The following is a 15,405-nucleotide window of genomic DNA, read 5'->3' on the forward strand; positions in this document are numbered from 1 at the left end:
ACTCCTGTTCTTATGCATTGGGTTTGAACCCAGTGCTGCAGTGGAGCACCATTTCTTCCAGGGTGGGTGTCCTTGGGCTTCTCTGCCCTAATGGAATGTGCAACTCAGTTCTTCCTTTTTTCCCCAGCAAAGCTTTCTTTTTCATTTTTATCTCCTCTGATTTTCTCCTCTGATACAATCTGGAATGTTGATGAAGTAAGAGCAGAAATGTACTTTAGCTCCACTGGGAATTGCTCCTGTCTTGCCCTTCCAGATTTGCTAGCATTCCCAGCTTTATTATGCACCTTTGACACTGGGATCTTTGGAGTTCCTCACCACCCTAAGGGATTTGTTTATTGCATTTGTTTATTTGTGTAACAAAATTTCTGAAGACTTTAGGGCTTTTTCTGTTGGATCCTGTCCATCTGTGCAGTCTGATTGGTAAATCTGGAAATCTGTGTTGAATAACCATTCCTTGGATTCCTACTGTATTCCCAGGGCTTTGTAAAAGCAAACTGATGACAAGTTTTCATATTTTACATTCTTGGAAGACAGGTCTAATGCCATTCAGGTTGAGACCAAGTAGGAGAAGCCCCCAACCAGACTCTTATCTTGTACAACATCTGCCCTTCAATCAGCCCTCCTCTCCCCACACATCTGTTCTTCAGAGCTGGTTCAACCAGAATTGTAGTTTGAAGGAATTAGTAGTAAAAAGTTGCAGAGGCCCCAAACAACCCCAGTCCCCTGGGTTCTGGGCAGCCTGTTCCAGAAAACAGAGCAAATGTTTATCTTCCTTTCTGACAAAGCCCAGAGGGTACTTAGAAATAATTTATTGGCGTAGCCTTTGTCTCCTTATTTTCCAGACTCTGGGAAAATGAGAGCAGCTGAGTAAATAATTTATGTAAATCGTTTATTGGACACAAATGCTTTTTTTTTTTTTTTTTTGAAAATGAAAACAGTTTGCAAATCTGGGTCAAATTCAACAAATGTGCTGAAAAAGAGATGAAAATTCTTGGAGTAATTAAGGTGTTTTGTTATGAGATTATGTAAATGTAAGGGTTGAATGAAAAATGTTTTCTTTTTCAAAATAGCTAGTGCTTTAAAAAGAGGTGGAAAAATATTAGGAAAAGCAACACTTCAAAAAATTCCAGAAAAAAAAAAAATCTTGGCTTGATCTTTAAGGCAGAATTTAGAAATTCTTGTTTTTCCAAGTTTCCTCAAAAATCCTCATTCCAAATCAACACAAATGAATTTGTTTTACCTTTATTTATTTATTCATATTTTGAGACTGGGTTTTTTGTTACACTTGAGACTCATAATCTGGAACATCAGTTGTTTCCCATTTGCTCACAATGAAGAGTGTCGATCCTGGGCAAGGAGGGAACCTTAGGCTGCAGCTCTGCTTTCTTGACCAGAAAAAAATCATCCTGAATTCAGAACTGGGGAGGAGCAAAGCTCTGGCTGCACGGCTGGATCCAGGCTTGGGATGCTGGGTGTGCAGTGGCAGCACAGCACTTCTTTGGGAGGGTTTTAGGAGTGCACCTCTGTAAGGGCTCATTTGCTTTAGTCATTGGAGAACTTTCCTGTTCCTGTACTGGTGGTGGCTGCTCTTTATCATGTTCTGACCACCTAACGTGACTTTTCATGAGTTTCTGTCTCCCTTCACAGGTTGGCTGTAAGGCACTGGTGTTCCCCACTCAATTTAAAACACAGAAATACTATGATATTCTGAAGCAGTCATGTCCTGAGATAGAAAAATCCAGTCCAGGGGGAATAAAGAGCAAAAGGTGAGTTAGGAATATCTGGTGTCTTTACACTGACCTCACAGCCATGTCCTGCCTTGTGTCCCCTCAGCTGCACAACACAGACTTTGCTGAAGGAGGACCTACAGGAGGTCTCATCTGAAGAGAACCAGTTAGGCTGGCCCAGAGGTTTGCCCTGACCAGTGTGCTCCTGTCTGGGCATTTTTCTCCTTGTTCTATTATTGTTGATGGTATTTTTCTCTCTGCCAGGCTGCCTGACCTATCCATTGTCATCATGTGTGACTCTAAGATGCCTGGCACCTTCCACATGGATGAAGTGATGCAGGCTGGGGACAGCAGCCACGTGAAGCAGCTCAGGGCTGTGCAGCAGACCCTGTCCTGCACTGAGCCCATCAACATCCAGTTCACTTCTGTAGGTGCCCTGCCAGCTCCATGCCCTGCACTGGGGTTCCTCACTGGGGACATGGGGAAACGTGTGCAATGTCACACATCACATTTTCTTCCCATTTCCCTCTGAGACCAAGCTTCGAGCTTCTGCAGCAGGATGGAAAAAGTGTTCTAGCATTTCCCTTTCTTCCATTCTTGTTGTTCAGCCCTTTGTCAATGGCTGGTGGAGATGAGACAGTGCCAGGTGAATTCTGTTCAGCTGAAATTGGGCTATTTTTTGGGGATTAGGTACTATTAAAGAAGTAAAAACAGTCTCCCAGGTCTGATAGGGGAAAAAAAAGTGCAAGATCACCCCCGAATCTGCCTGGGGAATCTCCCCTGAGCTCATCCTCAGAAAAGGTGGTGTTACTACATAATGCCCTGTGTCTTCCAGGGGACAACGGGAAGCCCCAAAGGAGCCACCCTCTCCCACAGGAATATTGTGAATAATGCCAATCTGCTTGGTCTGAGGCTGGGGGTCACACACCAGGTGGGTTTGGTGGGAACAGGGTTTGGGGAGGCCTCTGCTGCAACAGAGAGACCACTTGTGGAGACTGCTGGTGTTTACTCACTGGAAGGGCAGGATGTTTTGCTGCAAATGACATTGAGGGATATTAATGCATACCATTTTACATTTCAATGGAGTTTGTTGATATTTGCTTTTAGTTTCATGTCAAGCTTCTTTTTAGGCAAAAAAGCTATCTTTTTGTGGGGGAGAAAAAATGTGAATTTAATCACTTTTCATTTTGGTGAATACTCATTTCAAATAATTACAAGACTCTGGATGTTAGCTTTAAATTCTGTTGAATGAAGTTTTAATTTGATTTACATGACTTTGTTTCATGTCGTGTTTACAGTCTTATAACTCTTATCAGGGTATGACCCCTCTATTTGTGGTTTTTCTAAAAAAATTTTAACGACAAATATTTTCTTTTGAAGTCCTGAAGTATTTATTTCTAACATATCAGCCTTGATCTAGAGAATAGATGAGTTGTTTCAATCAGTCTTCAGAGCCTTTGGTGATTTAAAAAAACAACAAAGTAAAATGAATAGCATATGCCAAGTCCTGCATATTTCATGCCTCTCACAGCACTCCCATTCGTCTCTTTTGGCATATAGTGTATAAGCAATACCAGACCAAGGAGTCCAGCAAAGAAGAGACTTTGCAAAATTACAGGATGAAATAGTGACATAAAAAACCATCCCAAACTGATTTTTATTAAAGGCAGGATGTACCAGTTGCATTCTCACCTAACAGGAACTCAGCGGAATGTCCGATTTCGAGCCGAGCAGATCAGGAAACATGTCTCTGCTCAAATCTTTGCTCTTCAGCAGGGAGATGGGCTGGACACACGCCGGGAGGTGTCCTCTCCTCACTGCTGTCTGGTTGATCCCAGGAGAGTCGCTGTGGGCTCCCTGCACCTCTCTACCACTGCCTGACGTCGGTGGGAGGCTGCATGGTGATGGCTCTGCATGGCACCTCCTGCATCTTCTCATCACCCAGCTTTGAGGGCAAGGCTGCGCTGGAGGCCGTGTCCCGAGAGAAGTGAGAGCCTGTTTTACTAAGGAGCAGCTCTTGGCCTCGTGGCTCTGCTTCTTCCCTTGCCCCACCTGCCAGGACCTTGCTTGTGCTCTTCCTTCCCACAGTAGGAGAGCAGATTTGCTGCTGCACTCATTGCACAGGCACTTCAGGAGCCAAGGTCTGCCTTCCCAGCTGTGCTTGAGAGTGTGTCACCCTTCTCCTGAAATTAAGGGATCCTTCCTGACACCGTAGGGCTTTGGCTGGGAAGCGTAGTGGTGTCTTGGTTTGCTGTGGCTGCTGTGTTTTCACATCTGAACACCTGCCCTCCTTTTCCAAGTCCAGCTCTGTTGCTGGGATAGCTGTGTTTCAATATCATTCCTCAAGTATAGCTTGGGAAACAAAAGAGCTGTTGCTGTGTCTTCATCATACATGTACATATGTCTCTCTAATCTATGCAGATGTATGTCTGTGTGTGCTGATGAGCAGCACATCTGCTGTGGCTGCTGCTGCTCTGCAGCCCCAGATGGGACAGGATGTGATGTGTGCTGAGCTGGGGCTGCCCCCAGTGTCCACCTCTGCAGCTTTGCCTTTTTTTCCCTTCTTCCTCAAGATGCTCCTTCCTCCTTGGCACACCCACCATGTTCATAGACATGCTCTCCCAGCCAGACTTTGACTCCTATGACCTGTCAAGTCTCCGGGGAGGTAAGTCCCAGAACTCAAATGGAAAAATCCTGAGAACCAGGGTATTCCTAGCTCCCTGCTAGGAGGCTGTATTTAGTTTTGTGAGCAAATATCTCTTCTGGTGGGAAGAATTTATTTGCATGAGCCTTGTGTTTCCCTTGTTAATTTGATGCTACATCTCCTTTCCTTGGGGAATTCTTCCATTATTATGTATTTTAGAACTCCTTCCTCTGAAGGCAGTGTAGGGAAGGACCTTTCTATTTTAGCTGCACGGGGAGCTATCAGGAATAGCCTGGTTTTCCTCAACCCTTGTCTCTCCAGCCACCACCGTGTGGCAGCAGATGCTTTCTGTGTCTCAGGTTAGTGCAGTCCCTAAGGCAGAGCCAAGCTCAGATTTTCTGAGACCTGAAGTTTCTTTCCTGTTTCTGAAGTCATTCATCCCCGTGCTGGAGGGTGTGATACCATGTGCTGGAGCTTCCTCTCTTGTCACAACCCACCTTGGAAAGAGCTGGGCAGACCAGCAGTCCTTTTGAGGCAATAATATTGTGGAGAGAAGGTGGTGCTGGAGCATAAGGAAATATTTTAGCAGTTACCTAACCATCTCTGCTATGTGCAAAGTGATCCTGTCTCATCCTGTTCCCCACCAAAGCCCATATATTACCCCACTCTCTTGCTCTGTCATCCTAGGTTGGGACAGGTGGCAGTGGGATCTAACCTCTCCTGAAATGGCTGCTCTGTGCAAGGCAAGAGGAAAAGCTTTTGGCTTTATGGGGATGATCAATCAGAGTGTTTGTCCCACTAGAAAACGGTGCCTCTTTCTGCTCTGAATTATTCAATTTTTGGAGAACTATAGGTTGGATTAGGTTTGTGTTATATTTTCCTGTTGAGAAAGGCAAATTTGCCTTGCTGCAGCCTTTGCTTCTACAACAACTAGGACCTGTATAAAAAGATTTAGGAAGTGTTTTGACAAGACCCAGTGTATCCCACAGGTCTTGTCAGCATTAAATCTGGGAGTGCAGAGCCATTTAAAGGACCTCTTCTGGGAATAAATAGCTGTTCCCAAGGAATTTTCCTCTTTTTTTTCCAGGAATTATTGGAGGTTCTCCTGCTCCCCCTGAGGTCCTGAGGGCAGTTATCACCAAGATGCACATGCCAGAGCTTGTGGTGAGTTGTGGTTGCTGTGACCAGAGCTGCAAGGGGTGTTTGTCATGGTGAGACATGGAGTTTGGATATCTCTGGAATACAGTGGTACCTGGTGGTCCTGGAGCTTCTGGGAGGGAAGGCTCAGAGAGAAGGCTCAGAGAATCTGGAAGGCAGAAGTGGGGGTTCTGCCTGGTTACTGCTGGGGTGTCTGGGGAGAAAGCTTTGGAAGGAGACAGAGCATCACATTCAATATCATTAAGTGAAATTCTGCTGCTCATTTCAAAACTTTTACTGACATACAGTTGTACACACTGCCAGCATTATGATGGAAGAGGCAGTGCTGGTTAATAGTGTGGGTGGATGCTCATATTCCCCTTGCTGTGGAGCTCTAGAGTTTCTTTCCCCATCCTGCATTTCCTGTAAAACCTCATTGTGTGCTTTTTATGGTGTTGGAGTCAGGTCGTGGGAATGGTGCCCTCCACGTGTGCAGCACCAAATGCTGCATTGCCAGAAGAGCAGTGTGTGCTGGGCCACGTGTCCTGCTGCTCCCATCACCCTGGGCCTGGGCAAGAGCCACCAGCATGTGCTGCACGTGGGGGACAGGCCACCAGCAAGGTGTCAGTGGCCCTCTAGGTGCCACAGTTCCTAGGCATGTCCTGCATCTGCATGTGAGTGGCTGAGCTGGAAAAGGACTGTTTTGTTTTACCCTAAAGGAAATTAATTTGGTACCATGCTGCTTTCCAAGGCTTGAGGAAGCAGCCAGTAGTGATGGATAAACACGTGGGTCTGGGAATCAGATTAGGCTGTTGTTGTTGGCAGACCCTGACTGCACCAGGGTTTTACAGGGACAACTCTGTGCTCTGCCACAGACTAGGGGAATCCAGGGCATCTGTCCTGAAGCTGTCTTGGATGCAGCCAGGTTTTTTTCCCGGGTATAATGCTCTTAATGCCAAGCTGAAAACACCAGGGACAGCCTTGGTGCTGCTGCTTGAACTCTGTCAGGTGACAGCTACCTATTTTTATAGTGAGCTTGAGTTTGGCCTCACAAAATATTTTCAAGCATTACTGTGAGTGTCCAGGACTCATTAGGTGTCACATGTTCCTGTTTTGTAGCAAGAGAAATAATAAAAGCCTCCAAACAGTTGTGCTGCCCATGGGATAAAGAGGATTAATTCTATATTTGTGCCACTGGTCTCATGTTGCTCCTGATCCCTCCAGCCCTCAGACAGAGACACGGAAACTTGTTGATCTCATCTTTGCAGCAAGAGCTTTATACAGAAGATGTACATAAGAAAATATACAATTCAATTTCTACATAGGAGGCAGAGGAGTTTTCACCCTCTTAAAGGTCATTTACACTGTTACAGAGGAATAAATAGACATATATTTATATAACTCCTTAGGATTAAAAAACATAGTTGAATTGCAGCTGTGGCATTGTAATAGCTGTGACAATAAACCACAGTCATCCTGGTGTCCCGCTAGATCCTCTGGAGTATGGCTGGGAAGGAGAGGAGAGGTGCCTGAGCCAGCTGCATCATGCACTCCTCCTCTTCTTGGACATCTTGGTGACCCCACAGAGTGGGGGGGGAATCCAGTCTTCAGATGGCTCCAGTTCTGGAGGTTCCCAGTACTGCTTCCCTTAAAGGATTTCTGGCCAATCTGGGAGATTGCTGCCTCAGGGCCACCAGCTCTTGGTCACTGCTTCACCTGTCCCCTGAGCCCTGGCCTGCAGGGATCCCCTCTGTGGGAAGGCAGGGGAGTCTCTTGGCATGGGTTGAGGCCAATTTTCCTTATCAAGCAGCTGGGGTAGGGATGCTCCTGCCTTCCCATTTGCTCCCTCTCCTCTGGAATGGGAGAGACAGCGCCCAGCTGGTTGATCAGGGATGTGGGTTATGTTTCTTTTGGTAAAGATGACTGTGTTCTACCGGCAGGATCTAGCTTCATTTGTCTTAGTATGGTCATGCATAGTTTCAATATTAAAAACGCCTCTTTTAAAATACATAGATGTTGGAAAAGATTGAGAAGGTGGACTCCATCCTTGTGATCAGCAGAGAAGCAGGGATTCGGAGGAGGCTGCAGGTGTTCAGATATATCAGAAGTGTTTCTTGACAGGTAGGAGAAGCTCAAGGAAGGACCAGAAGTCAGTAGTTTTCTGAGGGTTGAAGTGACCAGTCACCAGGACGGGCCATACTGGAGCCTGCTAGCGTTAAAAAAAGAGAAAAGGCCACATCTTTAAGGGGATTTTTCTAGCAGAGCAGTAAACTCGTAACATTTGTCTATTTCTAAATCAGTGGATGAAGCCTGTACTTGAGCATGGAGTCAAGGAGCTGTTACAACTTCCCACAGCAGAGGAAATGGGTTACTCCTGTCTCTGAGCTACTCTGAACCCTGAGGATCTTACCCAAAGTCCTGATGGTCAGGGAGCATTTTCTTAGCAAAGAAAGGAAACCCAGAGTGAAATTTTCAAGAATAGTGGACAATTTTAATGCCCTGGTTCTGAAAATCCAGGGCCGGTATAGTTTTAGAAACTACCAAGCAGCGTTTAATCTTAAATGCAGTCAGTGACCCAAGTCAGTCCCCATCCCTGAAATACAGACCCCTGTATCTGACACCTGCCTGGCTCTCAAGAGGTGCCTGATGAAGTTAGAGGTACTTTCATAAAATTCATGCTCACCACACTGCAGTGGATTTGTGTACCTGCATTTCGGCACTGACACTTGAAGGCACTGAGCTTTGTCTTCTGCAAGACTGGAATAGTTTCCTATTTCATTAGCACTTGTAAACCTGTTTGAGGGAGCTGGATATAAAGTGCTGCAGAAAAAAAAAAAAAAAACCTAGGTGGTATTGTCGTGGTTTTCTTACTCTTACCAGGGAGGAGTGAACTGGGATTGAGTTCAGGGAGGGAAAGAAGATTAAGAAGGGTCAGACCTGTAAATAAACTATGTTTAAGTACTGGGGTTTAGAAAACTGAAATTTTTCCGTGCTTAGAGCAGAACTTTTCCTGCCCTGTATGGAATGACTGGTATTTCCATCTCTAATCCATAAAAACCTCTGGCCCTACAAGAGAAATAACCACTTTAGAAAGGCACAGACCAGCTGGTATTTTGGTCATAAATTTCCTTTCTCCATCCTGTTGTGCATATCCTTAGTGAAATGGGGATTAAATAGCCATAACATGGCACAATGACCATCTCTGTTCATACAATGCTGTGCAGGATCACTGCACTTTCCTTAAAAAACGAGCAAAGGTCCCTTTCCCAAGAGCTTACAAACTTGCAGGCTCGTTCAAAGCCCTCTGGAATCTGTACAAACTTCAGGCCTATTTCTGGGATGGGAAAAATTAAAATGCTTGGGGTGGAGTGATGACAGTTGCAGCTTTTTTGCTCCTCTGCAGGCTGAACTTAATAGCCCTGGTAGTTTCCAGCTGTGGAAGGTGTCTGTGTGATCTGTTTTCACAGTTGGTGTTTGCCTTGGTAGCTGTCAGCAAAAGCTCATTGCTGGAAGGGAAGGCAGCTTCATCTCTGAATTGCCTCCCGGCCCAGGACACCTTAGCCAAGGAATACTTGCTACCCTCAACCTCCCTTCTCTGGGTTACTCATTTGAAGGCAAACAGCCATAGTTTTTAAATACCCGACTGTCTTGGAGGGAACTGTAGCTGTAGAAAGGGAAGTGGTGGATCAAGAGCTGCTCCTTATGGAAGATATCTACTTTCCTATGGGCTGGGCAGTCTGGGGCAAGATTTCCCAGCTATCCCCTGCCCTGGATTTCACACCAGACCTGGAGGGCCTTTATAGGGCAAAGGGCTGAGCATCTCCAGTGGTTAGAAAAGTAAAGCTCGTGTGGTCCCACGTCAGGGTAAGAGTTGGCTGAATCCACCCTTACTTTATGGTGATTATTCCTTTTGCATAACAATTACATCTTGACTTGATATGGGGCTTTGGTGTTAGGACAGGATGCATGTCACCATAGTGCCTGAAGCATGAGTGAGGCTTAAACCCTGTTACAGTGTAGGGCTTTTGTTTTTTTTTCGAAATGTTCAGCGATTGCTGCAAAGAGGTGAAATTTTTCCCGTGTTGCAATAGAAGCTCTGAAGATGTCAAAGTTATTCTGTGTGTATTTTCAGGATCCTTACTTCTGTATTTTATAGCTATTTATTTTGCCCTTACTTTCTGCCCCAGGCCTGTCTTTAGCCCTGTGCTTGCTCCACAGAGTTGACTCCATCCCTGATGCTACAGTCAGGTTCTCTGCTCTGAGAGCTCATGGAGCCAGGACCTGGAGCAACTCTGAATGGAGACATCTGAGGCTAGAGGGATGAGCTGCTCTAAACCAAACCCTGGTGACATTTAAGACCGATGCCACACAGGGCATGACTGAATGGGAAGCACCTTACATGTTTAATGACGGCTCCCCTTCCTGGACCTCTTGGTGGGCAGCTTACAGGAGCGGAGGGCCGGGTTGTCCCTGATGGGCTGTCCCCGCTGCTGGGCTGGGGTGGAGCAGCTGTCCTCAGCACGGGTGCGGTTGCCTTTCAGCCACCTGCGACACAGGGAGGAAGAGAGGAGCTTAAAAAAGGTGCAAACCGTGGAAATCAGAGGGCGGGATGAGGAGCGAGCTGCTGAGAGTAGCAGCAGTGTCCTGGCACAGCTCGGGGGGCCCAAGGAGACCCCAGGGTGCGAGGGTGCCGTACTTGTGCAGAGGTGCCAGCTGGCAGTTGCAGTGCCAGGGGTTTCGGGAGATGGTGAGGGTCTCCATTTTGTCAAAAGGGAAGTTTCGGGGCAGCTGGGTGAGCCGGTTGTTCTCCAGGTGGGCAGTTTTCAGCACAGTCACGCCAGCAAACGCGTTGTCTGCAAACTGAAGCACAAAGGGTTCTGGTGAGGAGTGTGCAGTTGGGGAACGGAGGCTCCAAACCTGAGGGTCTCTGTTCTAGACTTGAAGTGTCATAAGAACAAGGTACTGGGACGTGTTGCCTAGAGAATGTGAACGTGCCGTCCCTGGAAGTGTTCAAGGCCGGGTTGGACAGGGCTAGGAGCAGCCTGGTGTCCTTGCCCATGTCAGGAGGTTTTGGGAAGGGATGTTCTTTAATGCCCCTTCCAAGCCAGGCCATTCTGTCATTCTATGAAGCACAGAGAGAGCAAGAGAAGAAGGTGTGAACAGGGAGCTGGGTTGCTGGAAGCACTGTACACTTGAGAGGCAGCAGACTGGTGGGCTCATGGGTGATGGAGTCTCCTACAAGGACAGCTACATCCCAAATCCATGTGGGATTGTCTTTGCGCCCACATCCCTAAATAAATTGCAGCCTGGTAACTCTTTATTTTTGAGCCATACTTCTCCCTTCTAAATGAAGATATTTTCTGGTATATTCCTTTCTAAGGCTGGAAATCCTCCCAAGGCCTGTTGCCTTGCCTATTCTGGAGCAACTGAAGGAGGAGTGTTTGTGGCCTCTGAAGGGGCTGTAGACTTTGGCAGTGCCTGGGGGCTCTGAGTGGAAAGTTACACTTGGCATCTGAGCAATGTAGAAATACAGGCAAGTTTCCAGCACCTCAGCCTCCTCCATTTTTTTCTCATTTCCAGCAGTTTTGGTTTTTTTGGGTTTTTTTTTTTTTTTTTTTTTTTGCAAGGCATCCTGTAAAATTTGTGTTTTCTTGGTTGACAGGGAGGCTTTAAGGTAGAGCCTCCCATAAGAAAGCTGCCAAAAAGCAAGAGAGGCTGTAGACCTGACTCTGCAACCCTCTTGTCTCTTCCCTGAGGCCTCATCCCTGACATTTTTCAGCTCAAGTTGGAAAGATGTTGAAAGCAAACCCCTCAACAGAAACTTCCATGGCAGTGATGGATTAGAGAGGGACTCCCTGACAAAGCACAGAGCTCTTCTTGGCTATGACAAACCATTTCTCCCCCCTCTTAAAGCAGGGGAAAAGCTTTCTCCAAAGGTTGGTGAGGACACTCCCTAGGTCTTCCCAAAGCCTCCCAGCCCCAGGAGCTGTGCTCCCATTTCTGAAAAGAACCTTGCACTTCTCATGGACCATCACGGTGTGTTCATGCTCTCTAAGCTGAAAAGCTTGACAGAGGCACTATTTTAAGCCGTGAACTTTTGTCATCTTCCAAATTAAGCATTGCTGGATGGGATTAGAGCTTAGCTAGGAGACTCCCAGATCCCTGTTGGACAGTCAGCATTGCTGGCCTTCTCCTTCCAAAATGGAGCTGACCTCAGGAGGCTGGACTGTGCTGATAGCAGAGCTGCTCTGAGGGATGCTGGCACGCTGTGCAGAGGGGAGGGAGGGTTGGACAGTGGTGTTACTGTCTCAGCTGCTCATTCCTCTCCCAGCCCCATGAGAAGAATCCACATCTGCTGCTAACAGCTGCCGAGCCGCCTGCCAGACCGTGTCTTGGGGAAGAAAAGTGTGATTTTTATCCCTTATTTAGATGGAGGATTACTGCTGTTCAGTTATTTTACACTGAATACGCAGACAGGGGTGCCTGCCTCATGTTGAGGTACAAGGAGGGTCCTGGGCTGTGCAACAAAGCCCTGTGGGGTCTGGTGTGGGTCTGTGATGCTGGGGGGGAATGAGAGCTCTGTGCTGGAGCCTGAGGCCTGCCCTTCCTTTTGCTCAAATGTAATTTAGGCTGGGGTAGAATTGCATGGGTTTACACTTGATTGGCTCAAAAATCTTGCAGCCGTGCAGGGAAGAGCTAAGGACAGCAAGTTTGTGAAGGAGAAAGGGCTGCAGTCAAGGTGCTGGCAGCACTTAGAGCGTTTGATGGTGATTTCCTGGATCATGCAGCCTCTGTGATTAGATGTCTCTCAGCAGTGCAAAGTTCACACGTGGGCTGTTTGGGTATGAGACCTTTGGGTATGAAGGGGAAATGCTGAGCTTTGTATTTGCAAGCCCTAAAGCTGCAGAAGCTGCCCCCATTAGTGCTGATCCCATAAACTGGTGTCCTGTTGGGCTGCTGGGGAGGAGAGGAGGCTGTGGCTGCAGAAGAGCCTTATAAGTTCCTGTCCACAGGTGGTCACTGTAAAAAAAAAAAAAGTCCTTTTTGCTAGCTAGAATTGTTAACAATTGTTTCTTGGCCAAACCAAGGATGCTTGTTTCCCTGGAACACCCCAGAGTCTGTTTTCTTCAACAAACCTGGTACTTTGATATCTCTAGCTGGTACAACATTATGCTGCAATATTTGACTGAAAGTGCCTTAGAACTGAGTCTACAGAAGTGCTGTCACAGCATGTCTAAGGTCTTGCTAGTAAGGTCAATAGATCCTTTTTAAGTGTTAAGTTTGTTCAGTCCCATACTGGAGAAGTTAATGCTCAGAGTGATCAAGGGCTTAAATACTGAAGTATTACTGAACTGGTTTAGTTAGTGTTTTGCACCTAGCTAAGCTGTAATGCCAGTTGTTGAGCTTTTTGGGATGCTATATCCCTTTGAAAACTCTGGTTTGATGCATTTCTTGCAGCTTTCATGTGATCTGCTCATCCCTGTGAGACTGTCTGAGTTGGGAAGAAATTCTTTTCATCACATCTTCCTGCATGTGATGGGTGGCTTTGCCATGCAGTCCCAGCCTACCTTAACTAGATGCTCTTTGGGCTTCCTGGCAAAGCATCTTCCCAGGGAGAACTGTTCTGTTCTGCCTGCAGCACCCTCCCTTTCCAGCCATGGACATCCACCCAGGACATCAGGCTGCATCAGGATGCTGTGCTGGGGTTCTGCAGCACTGCCTAGCTTTTCAAAGGTCCTAACACAAGTGATTTCCTGAGTGTGATGCTCCTGCTTGTGGATCCTGCTTTCTCACAGAAAAAGGAGGGGGTTATTTTGCCCTTCAGGATACCTGAATGTCCCTCCTCCCCTCCAGTGGGAACAGGGCTCCTTTGTAAGATGCTGCGAGAGTTCCTTCTGAGAGAGCATCAATAAACAAACCTTTCTTTGTAACGTGTCAGGTTAGGAGGCAGTGAGGAGGTGAAGGTCTGTACCCCTACCTGTCTGCAAGGCAGGATAAGAAACCAAGAATCTTCACAGCCCCTCCAAGGAGTCTCCCTCTCCCAACCTAGAGCAGGTACCTGGGCTGAGCAAAGGAGGCAGAGCAGTTCAGCTCTGCAAGGTGCAAGTGCCCTCCACTACAAGGGACATGCTCACCTCTCATCCCTCACCTTGTTTCAGGGAATATGGAAGGTTCCTAATTGTCCTGGAGCATTCCAGATACCTTTCTCAGTGTCCGGTGTCACCTCCAGCTTGGGAGGGAATGCCTTGCATCCATCCAGAGGGCTTAATCAGTTCCAGATAATTTGGTTTTGCATAAATAACTCAACAGAGGGGTGGGGTGTGCTCTCTCATCCCTCACTTGAGCCACGTCAGGGTGTTGTCAGTGCCTTGCTGCCTGCAGAGCCTGTGGACCTGCATCTCCCCTCTCCTCTGCAAGGGAGGGATGGCAAACCAAGGGCTTTGCAAAGGGGAAGAAAACCAAGCCCCATGTTTCTGATCTGGAGCAAGTGGAAGGAGAAAGGACTCACCTTCTTCAGTTTCATGTTGTCCAGGTGCAGTGTCTGCAGGTATCGCCCGAAGGATTGGAAGGCGTTGTCAGGGATGACCTCAATTGGGTTGTGAGAAAGCTTCAGTTCCTCCAGCACTCTCAGCTTACTCATTGCATTCACAGGGTAGCTACTCAGCTGGTTCTTGTCCAGGTGGAGGACAGCAAGATTTTCTACATCCTCCATGGCCCCAGGGAGGAGGTTGGTGAGGGAGTTGTCAGAGAGGAAGAGCCAGCGCAGATCTTTAGCCCCACTGAAGACCCCTGGTTTCAGCTCCCGGATTTTATTGCTGCCCAAGTGCAGGATGAAGAGGTTGACAAGAGGGGAGAGGAGCCCTTTGGATAGGTCTGGGATCTTATTCTTGTCCAGGTACAGGTAGGTGAGATCAGAGAGATCATTGAAGGCTCCTGGCTTTATGACACTGATCTGGTTGTCGCTGAGATAGAGGTAGACCAGGCTCTTGAGCCCCCGGAAGGCTCCTGTGGAGATCTCCTTGATCCGTGAGTTCTGCAGGTGCAGGGACACCAGCTTCTTCATGTCACGGAAGCCATTGGTGGGCAGGATGGGGAAGTTGTTCCTCTGCAGGTTGAGAAGCCGTGTCTGCTCAGGCACCTTGGGGATCTTCTTCAGCCCCGCGTTGTCACAGATGACGTGCTGCAGGTCACCACCGTGGCAGTGGCAGCTGGGGGGACATGCCTGCATGGTGGAGATGAGACATGCCAGCAGGCTGAAGACACCGAGGAGGAAGCCTGACCCGTTCATGGTCAGATCTGGAATTAAGTGTGGTGGGAAGAGAAGCGGGAGGAGGAGAGTGATGGGTGGGAGAGAGGGAGAGAGAGTAACCGGGTTTGCAGCATGCTGAACACAGCCCTATTTATAATGTTATTAAAAAGCAAAATCCCTTCCCACAAACCACAGGCAGCAGCCAGTTGGAAACAACTGGCTTTGGGAACTTACTGTGAGCTTAACCCCTTGGCACCAGGCAGAGGAGTGTCCACAGCCCTGCCTGGCCCTGCTGCTGAGGGATGTGCAGAGGTAGTTTTCATTCTCTGGAGGAAAATGGGAGGTAAATACTCAGAACCAATGCAGACCTGCTCTGTGGAGAACAGCATAGCAGGGAGCACTGCTGAGCTCCACAGCCACCTCCTGCTGGAGCTTCCAGCAGGCTCTGGGGTTCTATTTAGCCTCAGGTGGTTTGGGGAGAAGCACCTGGTCCTGTTCTCAGAGAGGAAGGGTCCTGGTGGGGAGTGGGGTGCCTTTTTCACTGATTTGACAGGAGTTTGCCTAAAAGAAGGTGGGAGTGCTCTAGGGTCATGCCAAAGGCCAACAGCGCTGCAGTTGCTCTGGCAATGCAGAATTTTGGTTGAACA

The 15,405-nt window shown here is 47.6% G+C and overlaps 2 protein-coding genes across 2 annotated transcripts in view; one reads left to right on the forward strand and one right to left on the reverse strand.

The window, feature by feature from the left end:
* ACSF2 (acyl-CoA synthetase family member 2) overlaps positions 1-15,405 on the forward strand; it is a 35,514-nt gene that overhangs the window by 9,286 nt on the left and 10,823 nt on the right. Inside the window, exons 5-10 of the mRNA XM_062506236.1 lie at positions 1,648-1,766; positions 1,992-2,154; positions 2,563-2,658; positions 3,566-3,714; positions 4,301-4,392; positions 5,459-5,535. Of these exons, the coding sequence (XP_062362220.1) occupies positions 1,648-1,766; positions 1,992-2,154; positions 2,563-2,658; positions 3,566-3,714; positions 4,301-4,392; positions 5,459-5,535 (696 nt within the window). The remainder of the gene's footprint in view (positions 1-1,647; positions 1,767-1,991; positions 2,155-2,562; positions 2,659-3,565; positions 3,715-4,300; positions 4,393-5,458; positions 5,536-15,405) is intronic.
* Positions 9,912-14,872, reverse strand: CHAD (chondroadherin). Its single transcript, XM_062506458.1, has 3 exons — positions 14,018-14,872; positions 10,205-10,368; positions 9,912-10,053 (listed from the first exon to the last, which is right to left on the reverse strand). Exons 1-3 carry the CDS (start codon positions 14,795-14,797, stop codon positions 9,912-9,914), a joined length of 1,086 nt encoding a protein of 361 aa, XP_062362442.1. The 5' UTR covers positions 14,798-14,872.

The sequence above is a fragment of the Cinclus cinclus genome, chromosome 20 (assembly GCF_963662255.1).
Source record: "Cinclus cinclus chromosome 20, bCinCin1.1, whole genome shotgun sequence".
In the NCBI taxonomy this organism is placed as follows: domain Eukaryota; kingdom Metazoa; phylum Chordata; class Aves; order Passeriformes; family Cinclidae; genus Cinclus; species Cinclus cinclus.